Genomic DNA, 10,741 nt, shown 5'->3' on the forward strand with positions numbered 1-10,741 from the left:
TAGTGGCTGCACCAATTTACGTTCCCACCAACAATGTACAAGGGTCCCAATTTCTCCACATTCTAACTAGCAATTGTTACTTTCTGTGTTTTTGATAACAGCCATCCTAACAGGTAGGAGGCAATATTCCATTATGGTTTTGATCTGCATTTCTCTGATGATTAGTGATGAGCATCTTTTCATCCCCATAAAATTTTTTTTGACTGAAGGACAAAATATTCCAATAATGAAAGGAAATACCACTGTGGTACCAGAAAATATAACCTCTCATCACTAAATTCCCTTATTTTTATTTCATTCCTTTTTTTTTTTTTAACATATCTTAAAACAGTGACAAATACTTTCAGCTTCAAATGAAGAGAAAGAAAGACATCAGGGTAAAAGGTGTTCTGGACATCTCAATGCTTTCAGAGCTCAGCCCTCCTCCTCCAAGGACACACCATCAGGGCAGCAAATCTGGAGGCAGAAAATACTGTACAGCAACATCTGTTAAGCCTGAACAAGGTAACTCAGGAAACTACAAGAACACCCAAGAGCAAAAAAGAGAGTACAGACAGACTATCTTTGGGCCAAAATACTATCCCATAAACTTGGAAGGGGAAGAAGTAGCATGATTAAAATACTAAGTTAGGGTACCATGGAACCACATGCTCACGTCAACACGAATCTTCAAAGCAAGATCACGCCTGACACTTGAATTTACTAGGGCACATTCTCAGGTAGGAAACAGGGGTTGCAAACTGGAAAAAGTATCTTTCCCGCCTCTGCGCTTTGTCCTTCATGGAATATGCAAAACTGGAGATTCCTACTTAAAATCTGGATTTTTCACCATCCTTTATAAGTCGGCGTCGCTGGCAAAACTGGGCCAATGTCCTGCATGGCACCATCTGTCCGTCCCCCCAGCATATGAAGCAGAGGCTGCTACTGGGCCCCAACTCCACTCCACCAGGTCTATGTTACCTGCCTGGCCCCGGAGGCTTCAGAGTCTGTGAGACCCCCTCCATTGCATCAGTCACAGCCCACGGGGTGGTAAGAGGAGGGAACGTGGAGATAATTTGACAGGGCCTAGAGTCTCTCTTGCTGGAACTGTGACACCACCACACAAGATAAATGGAGATAACTGCTCTACTGAAGAGAGGAAGAAACTCCCTGAATTTAGTTTGTCCACTTGATTTTTCTTTCTTTTTTTTTAAAATTAATGCCTTATTATTTTTTAACATTTTTATTGGAGTATAATTGCTTTACATTGTTGTGTTAGTTTCTGCTGTATAACAAAGTGAATCAGCTATACGTATACTTATATCCCCATATCCCCTTCCTCTTGTGTCTCCCTCCCACCCTCCCTATCTCACCCCTTTAGGTGGTCACAAAGCACCAAGCTGATCTCCCGGTGCTATGCGGCTGCTTCCCACTAGCTATCTGTTTTACATTTGGTAGTGCATATATGTCAATGCCACTCTCTTTGTCCCAGCTTACCCTTCCCACCCCCGTGTCCTTAAGTCCATTCCCTATGTCTGCATCTTTATTCCTGTCCTGCGCCTAGGTTCATCAGAACCATTTTTTTCTTTTTTAGATTCCATATATATACCGTGTTGGCATACGGTATTTGTTTTTCTTTCTGATTTACTTCACTCTGTATGATAGACTCTAGGTCCATCCACCTCACTACAAATAACTCAATTTCATTTCTTTTTATGGCTGAGTAATATTCCATTGTATATATGTGCCACATCTTCTTTATCCATTCATCTGTCAATTTGGTCTGCTTGATTTCTGACCCCCAGTGAGAGCTGGACCCAGACCACCCACCTTGTGATTCTTCCCGTTCATTACGCTCACTGATGCCATCCCCTTTGGAGAGAGAGAAACTGTCTAAGAAACTTTTGAGTTTTGACTGGATATCATTTTAAAGCACCCCATTCCTGGTGCAGTTCCAGGCACACATGCATTAAAAGAAAAGTTTTTTAAATGAAGGAGTGAATGAATGACATAGGGAAAAGGCAAGAAGAGTTTCCTCTGTGGGCAAATAACAAAAATGATCCTTAAGACTGGGAACAATTTAAGATGAACTTCTTCCACAATATTATGCCCTCAATTTAAATGACGGATGAGATCGATAAGCAATGAAAAATAGAGAAACTAATGTTTCCAATCTTATACAGTTCTCGAGGATTTCAAGTCCTTTTAGAACAGTATTTCTCACACTTGATAAACATGTAGACCTTATTAAAGAAAATATCTCCTATGGATTCCAGAGTTGATGTAAATATTGTTTATATTACGTCACTTAACTATAAACAAACATAAACCAGATATAAACTCCTTATACTTATAGCTCCCAAACATTTATGTGACCAACACGCATTTGCAAAATCAGTGGAATGAGAATTAGCAACATTCATTTAAACTGACAAGGGATGCACTTCTACTGAAACTACACCCCCACAGCCAATGTCAGTATGGTCCTGGCAGCTTGTGTGCTGCGCTTCCCAGCCACACTTACAGGATCAAAACCCCACTCCCTGATCACTTTTCCATTGAGGACACAGACAACCCAACACTCTGTGTTGTTGGTCACTTTCAATTTACGTGGACACATCACTTGCACCAAGTCCACTGTTGTGCCTTCCTCATCAGCCCATGCATGACAAGGAACAGATGCCATACAATCTTAAACACAGAGGCAGGTTTTGAAACAGTGTAGCCAAATCTGTCATGTAAGAGTCATCCAGGTGATTCCAAATGTGCTCAAATTAATTTGTTTTATATTATCATATAATGATAACAAAATGAAAACATAAATGTTTAGTCTTCTAAGATTGCCAAGCATACACATAAAGACCCAAAGGGCCCCCAATTTGAGAAACACTCTTGACATGAAATGTCCATAGTCTGGAGATGTGCCCTGAGGTATTTTTCTGCATTTATTATACTGCATCTCAGGTCCTTCAGATGTCAGAAACTCCTAGGTATTTAAAAATGAGAGACAATGAGCTCCTTGAAGGTCAGGTCTACGAAGGAGTCTCTCTAGTGCCTGGGACACTGGCAGGCACATGAATACCGAGGGAATTAGAGAAAGAATGAAAGAAACACGTCTGAGCTACTGCACCTATATGTCTTGTTTTTATAAGACATATACATAAGGCCTTAAGGGCTAAAATTCACTTTTCTCTTTTTATAATTACTCTGACAAAGGCAATTATAATTTGAAAGACCCCAAATATTTACCAGTTGAAGCAGTGAAACTGTTTTTTTGAGGAATTAATATCAAAGAAATCATACGTGTCATTCCATCATTACAGCTTTCCTCTGGGAAACAGTGTTTACTTTCCATTTTACAACGTGATATGAGACTAACAGAGTCAGATAGGAGCAGCCCAAATACCCACGGTAAATACTCTCTTCCCATTTCTTCCCTCCAACGATATACTGCAGTCAGGTGCAACTAAGCTTTCACAAGCTACACATGAAGCAAGAAAGTAGACTGTATATCCTCTTAGGAGAAAAAAGCAGACATTTGAATCACCTCAGCATCCTAACCTCCCCCATCATCAAAGCCTCTCTTCTCCGCCATCAGCCTCTAAGCCTCCATTCAAGGCTGATCAGCCCGATTCAGCTACTTCCATTTTACAAATGAAATAAAATCATCTAACCTGGGAAGAAATCAAGAAACAGGCTTTACAAGCTCAAAGTGACCGTGTATTTGAACAGTGATTCCGGAGAGAAGTAAATGAAAACTTCAGGCTAAAAGACAAGCTAGAGAAGAGTCTGTGGTCCTTGGAGGGTAGTCTTCCAATGACACCCCATCTTAAGCCTTTTTCTTTTTACCCATACTATAAGGGCTGAGTAAACAATCTCTCACCAAAACCTGCCAGCAGAGCTCTGAACAATCAGTGAGATCTGAGGGTCAGAGCAGGCCACTGTCTGTATGGCCAAAACTGGCAGTCCTCTAAGGATGGGAGCCCAGAATACCTTTCTGGGGCCAGGAGGCCAAAAAGAAATTACTACCTCGAGATGAAATTCAAATAACAGAACCAGAAGGGGCCACCACAAGCAAGCAGAGCTCATAAAAAATAAGCCATACAGAGACTCCCGCTAGGCCCAGGAGCAAGGTTTGGATGGTTCAAGGAAGAGCTGTGCTTTAAATGGACAGGTTTCTCCCACTCAGCAGTAGCGTAATGACACATAATTGTGATAGAGGATATACTGAAGAGGAAAACCAAACAGCAACAGACCAGAAACAGAAAATAAAGATATATATAATCTATATATAGAGATAGAGACATATAAAGATATACATATATATATATACACACACACACACATACATATATATATATCCCCAGTTCTGAATGCAGAAACGGCAGGAAATCTCTGGAAAGCTTGTGGCTAGCACACTGATAGGCCTCAAAGCCAGTGCCAAAGGTAAGCATCACACACAGTCAAAAACATCTTTGAAGCTCTTCCAGGACTGAAGTCCAACCCACTATGGTGCCTCAAGGCTGGAACCAATCTCTATCTCCTTGGATGAGTAGCAGATATTACTGGCAATATGGGTGAAAAAAATATACTTATCTTCAAACATTAAAAACACAGTCCAGGGGTTTCCCTGGTGGCGCAGTGGTTGAGAGTCCGCCTGCTGATGGAGGGGACACGGGTTCGTGCCCTGGTCTGGGAAGATCCCACATGCCGCGGAGCGGCTGGGCCCGTGAGCCATGGCCGCTGAGCCTGCGCGTCCGGAGCCTGTGCTCCGCAACGGGAGAGGCCACAACAGTGAGAGGCACATGTACCGCAAAAACAAAACAAAACAAAACAAACACAGTCCAAAGCACCCAGATGCTCACATGTGGAAGATACTCAAGAGCTGAGATCAAACAGAGAAGAGCTGATTTAACTCTCGCATCCCAAGCTGTCTCAAGGCCATACCCTCACTGAGTGGGAAGAGAGGGACAAGTGAGGCACTATCTAATCAATCAGTGTCTCTCTGTCTGCTTGTCTTCTGCCTCCTCTCACCCTGTGTCTCCAGCCCTCTCTGTGTTTACCTCTCCCTTTGCGTCCATCTCTCCTCTCCCTTTCCCATCCTGCCAAGCACCATACCATTAAGGGGAAATGGGCTTTTGAAGCAACTGCACTATTACAAAAGAAGACGATCAGAGGCAAAAGCCCTAAAGTGGACCCCAAGAGAGGGAAATGTAAAGGAGTCCCTGACCATGAAGCTATGCCTCTGCCTACTTGTAGCTTCGTGTTTTCTAAAACGTCCTAGTTAAGCGGGATTGGTGTCACCTGTTGCTTTTCCTCTCCATTTTAGACATCATCTTCATAGTTATGTGGACGTGCCGAAGTAAACCTTTTTGACAATCCACATAACAGTTCACACGTGGGTAGTTTTGGTTCTTCTCAATTAAATTTCTTGTTTCTAAGTTATTCACCTGAAGACTCTTCTTCAGCGTTGTGTGTGTAGAAAGGGCACAAATCATGTGAAACAGCTTGACCACACAGGTCTGATTTTGGTGCCTGAACAAGTCCTGCCCCAGCCCTGTCTGGCACGTCACCAATCACGCTAACCCCTGTTACACCAGAGGCCCCCACCCACCCTGGGTCTAATCTGGCTATTGTGGCAAAACTGGTGCCCATTCACAAGTCCATTGTGGTTCTGGTGCCAGCTGGACCCTCGCATTTCTGTTTGTGAGAATGTGGGGTTCTAAGTTAAAGTGAATCAGTCCACAAATGACACTCAAATCGCTACAAATGGAATTGAGAACACTCTGAAAAGCTTCGGCTCTGACGAGAGGAGAGAGGTGAATTCCTGTCATGACCCCGCCGCAGTCGAATGCTCAATGCACACACACACACACACACACACACAGACACACACACCCTATATCCTTCTCTCCTTGCCAATCTCGGAAGATACCAGCTCTCACCAGAATGTGAAAATATAGGGAGGGAACCAACAAAAGAAATGAAGAGAATGCATGCAGCATGAACTAACTGCGTTCTCAGTATATGAAGCAGGGAATCAAAGAACATTCAGCAAATATTTATTGAGTACATTTATTGAGTACCTACTGGATACAAACTTCCCTTTCACCAAGATAATGCCCCTGACACCAGAAACTGGCTTCACTAGGTAATTACAACTCTGCTCTCTGTTTCTCCCCAGACATTCTCTTCCCACTTCATGGATTTTTCTTGGCCTGATACAATCCTCCTTCTGGAATTCTCTTAAGTAACTACATTGCCTTGGCCATTCTGGTTTCACCTGCTGGCTGACCTAGTTCCAGCTTACTGGAACTAGTGGTAACGGCCCATCCTGACCCTCTGGACCATTTACACCTGCCCAGCTCAGGTTAACAGTGACACCTGGCGGGACACTCCCCTCCCCAACCTTTAAGGAAAGGAGTCCCTCAGTTTCTAAGAGAAGACCAACTTGAGAATTTAACACACCACCCAGAGAGCATTTTTATTCTTTCGCAGTGCAATATTATTTTCTCTCTAATATTACAATTATCGATGACTGAGGACTTTAACCCAAATTTGTTTAATATTTTGATCTAAGAGTTTGAATGATCTTTGAAATGGAAATCACTACCACAGTTTGCCTTTGCAGGAACCAAACATTCCCATATCTGATATCTGTTCTGCTTAAACTGTACACAAATACCCCCCTAGGATAGGCGTGGGACAGGGTGCCACCTGGGGGAAGATGGAGTGCCAGGTGGGAAACTAAGGCACCAGATGAAATGGCACAGTTTCCCAGAGAGACAATTTTCCCCCTGGAAGAATATATAATATTTTACGGTAAACCAAGTCCCAGTATATTATAAAGTGAACGTGACTTCTTTTTTTTAAGGTAAAACCTCAAGAATTCAAAGAAAGTTCCTGCTTGCAGGCAGTTTACTGGGTTATGTCCACAATACATGCAGATAACTCTACAAATAACCCTCCTGCCTTTACATGTTCTCTGAGGAAATTTTTGAGAAGTATTTCACCCACACTATGAACTTCCTGAGGGCATGAACCACATCTCCTCCTTCTCTTTGTCTCCAAGTACCTAGGAAGGTACCTAAGACAGTGACACAAAACAGGCACTCAACAATGTTTGCAGAATTAATTTGGCTGAAATAATGGCAATGACATTGTCAATAAGGAAAGATTTTTATCACATCTGAATGGGAGGAAGGGAAGATGAACAGCTGTATGAGGAAGTAGAATAGAAGCAACCCAATTTACCAAAACAGCTAACGGCTGCCATAGTAACAATCAGGTGAAGCAATTCAGTTTAGCTCTTTTCCACTTGAACGAGTACAGGAAGGCAAATATTGTCCTTGTTAATCTCGCAGGGACTTAGGACACAAGTCTACCAGGTGACGCTGGTGCCATTACATTTAATAACATCTCAAGAGTCGGAAAGGCATCGTGATAATAATGATGTCACCAATAATATTAAGACCTGGTTGTATGCTGATCCTAAGAAGGTCATTTTCATCATTTAAAGGTTAAGTGTCAAATATTGGCTGCTGAGACTTAGCAACTCTGAAAAGTAGTTCAGTGTGTGTGTGTGTGTGTGTGTGTGTGTGTGTGTGTGTGTGTGTAAAATACGGTGTGGTCTGATTCTTATTCTTAATATTGTTACCTTTTTAAACTAGCTGGACCCAAACCAAGTTACAGATGAAAGATGATTCAAAGTATATGGTTTATAGCGAAGTTTAAATTTTTCTACTTCCCTGGTGGAGACACTGCATTTTCACTCATTTGTAAGTAACAGAAAAGATGGGTATCAAGCCCACTTTCTCTACACAATCTCTCTTATACTGCAGTGAGTAAACTTCCATGCCCAGTATTCCTGAACTTTCCAAACAGGAGGGAGAAGCTGGGCGGAGGAAGAAGTGAGGACTCCCAGCCCTGCAGGTCTAAGCGGTGAATGGGTGAGCCAGGCCACTGCTGCCTTCCAGGGCTATTTCCTTTTCTGAGTCTTATGTCTCAGATATGTGAACTGCCAAGCAAAATGTTCAGATCTTCCTAATAATGACAACCAGAGATGCATAAAATTTCAATGAAAATCCAGAGAGCAGAAAAACATTTTATAGTATTAAGATGTTTGTAGTGCCTGAGGAAGAAGTGAAAATAGCTCAAGACATACCATGACTCTAGGCAGAGACAGATGCAAATTAATCTCAATAAAACCTGAATATCTTTCCCACCATGCCGTGAACCTGCAGCAATATAAATGCGCAACAATGTCGTTTTCTACGTAGTAGCAGGAAAACAACAAACACAAAAACCACCATAGAGAATGGCAAATTGGCTAGCAGACCGGGTCACCGAGCGCTGCTGCTCCGGGTGCAGCCTGGAGGCCAGGAGTAGGAGGTGAGGTAATCAAGTCTCTGAGGTTCGGGGAACGCTCCTAAACCAGCGTCCCGGAAGAATCTCCGGACGCTGTGGATTTCACTCTGGCTTGTGAAACTGAGAAATGAGCAGGTGAAACTTTCTCCCCGAACTATGACTCCGAACGCATTCCTTTTCCTTAACTCTAGGGGATCCCGTCTTGGAAGAGTTAAAAGTGCGTCGGTGAAAGGAGGAAAGCGATAGAGAGAGAGAGAGAGAGAGACAGAGACACAGAGACACAGGGAGAGGGAGAGACAGAGAGAGAGAGAGGGAGAGACAGAGAGAGAGGGAGAGACACAGAGAGGGAGAGACACAGAGACAGAGACAGAGAGAGAGACAGAGGAGAGAGAGAGAGAGAGAAAGGGTCCACTGGGTCTGCACACTCCGAGTGTAAGAGGGAGAGATGGCAGCGTCCCAGGGAGGACAGAAACACCACCACCACCTTCCGCTCTGCAAACCACACACGCACCTGGGGATGAACTTGACCTCGTCCCCGAGTCGCGCCTGGAAGTCCTGCCAAGCCTGGCCCGGGCTCGCCGAGTCCCAGTGGGCGGCCAGTGCCGCCGCCGCGTCCTCGTCGCCCTCGTCCTCCTGGCTGTCCCCGGGGTCGGACCCCACCAGGGCCGCAGTGAACGCGGGCTCCCGCGGCCCCCGGCCCCAGCGCCGTCTCCCGCGGTGGGCCCCGCGGAAGCCGCGCGCGAACTCCTGGAAGGTGATGGAGCCGTCGCGGTCGGCGTCAAGCCGCTGGAACACGGCCTCGGCGTCGGCCGGCCGCACGCGCAGCTCCGCGCACAGCGCGCTGAACTCCTCGCGCTCCAGGCGCCCCGAGCGGTTCGCGTCGCAGGCGGCGAAGACGGAGCGCAGCCGGGCCAGCTCCTCCAGGTCCCCGTCCGGCTCCATCCCGCCTGTCGGGGGCGACCGAGGAGGCTCCGGGCCGCGCGGCCCGCTCGGGCAGCGGTGAAGGCGGCGAGTCCGAGGCCACCTGCTGCCGCCGGGAGTTGCTGCGAGTCAAGCAGGTTAGGCCACTGGCGAGAACGTCGGGGCGGGGCAAAGCGCCTGGGTGGGTCGGGACGGCGCGCTCCGACGTGGCTCCGCGCGCGGACCCTGGCCGGGCTCAGCCCCAGAGCGGTGCGAGCGCGCCCCTAGCCCCGCGCACTAACGCCCGCCACGACTGAGCGCCCGGCGCGGCCTCACGCACTTGCCCAGCGAGGCCCGGCTCCGCCCCACCTGGGAGGAGGAGCGCCCCGCTCCGGTTCCCACGCCTTCGAGAGTCCGGCTGTGCTTTCCGTGCTGGCCTCTGGAACCTGTGTTTGGGGCTCCTGGAGCTGGGGAGCCCGGCCGGAACTGGGGGTGAGGCAGAAGCGTTGCCAGGGCCTTCGGTATAAACAGTGTTTGCTCGGGTAAATCGAGAGCTGGTATGAGAAGCTAACTCACTGGATAGAGAGGGGAAAGGAAGGTAGGGGTAGGATTCCAAATTGGTTAACGTTATGTGTATTTTATTATTTTCTGATTCCGGAAAATTGGTAAACTTCCGTGTATACAAGTTTTCTTACAAACCAAAGTATGAGATTTACCAGAAGACCCCATTCTCTGATTTTACTGGCTTTCTTTAATGCATGTCCCTCCAACGTTAAGGTCCAACTAGTTAATGCACAGTAGGAATCACATAGATCTTCCAGACGCTCAAATCCAAATAATTTTTCTCAGTCCTTGTCTCCTCAACCTGAGAGAAAATTAATAACCAAAATCCTTGGCAGGCAGCAATATTTAAACAAGGACTGAGGTAGCTTTTTTTTTCCTTTCAACCAATCTTACGGAAATTATGCAGATGTATGTTACCCTTTGATCTTAAACATTTATTTCAACAATGCTATTGTTTCTTTAATATTGGCTGCTTCATGGGTATAAGATCTTTAAAATTCATCCATTTTTATCCTCTTAAAAAATCTTGTCTTATTTCCAAGAGACCCTCACTCTGTCATGATTTATGTATATGTTCCCTTTGGTGATTCTTATAGCCTGTGAAAGTGCATTTGGGTTATTTTTACTTTATTCACGTCAATTTCCGCCACTTTTTAGATTTTCTTTTATTTATTTCCATTTCTTTTAGTTATGACTCTATTTCACTTATTCTCATTCTGGATTCTCTTTATTGCTTACTATTTTGTTTTCGATATAATAAAAAGAGGATTTGACTGACACAGTTCCTCAAGCTTGTGTTCTTAAACAGAAAGCTAAGTGCTAAACATCTGAGGAACTGTTTCTTCTTGTGTAGTACAATAAATAAAGTCAACACGCACAGCATCTGTCAAGCTGTAAATACCACTGATAATTACAATCTGTAAATTTAACT

At 45.0% G+C, this 10,741-nt stretch overlaps 1 protein-coding gene across 1 annotated transcript in view; it reads right to left on the minus strand.

Annotated features, from left to right (window-relative positions):
• RASEF (RAS and EF-hand domain containing) overlaps nt 1–9,288 on the minus strand; it is a gene marked incomplete at its 5' end in the record, with an annotated part of 70,620 nt that extends 61,332 nt beyond the window's left edge. Inside the window, one exon of the mRNA XM_082655817.1 lies at nt 8,858–9,288. Coding sequence (XP_082511943.1) covers nt 8,858–9,288 — 431 coding nt within the window. The remainder of the gene's footprint in view (nt 1–8,857) is intronic.
• Nucleotides 9,289–10,741: the final 1,453 nt, after the last annotated feature.

Source organism: Grampus griseus (genome assembly GCF_964374135.1).
Source record: "Grampus griseus genome assembly, chromosome: 6".
Lineage (NCBI taxonomy): Eukaryota > Metazoa > Chordata > Mammalia > Artiodactyla > Delphinidae > Grampus > Grampus griseus.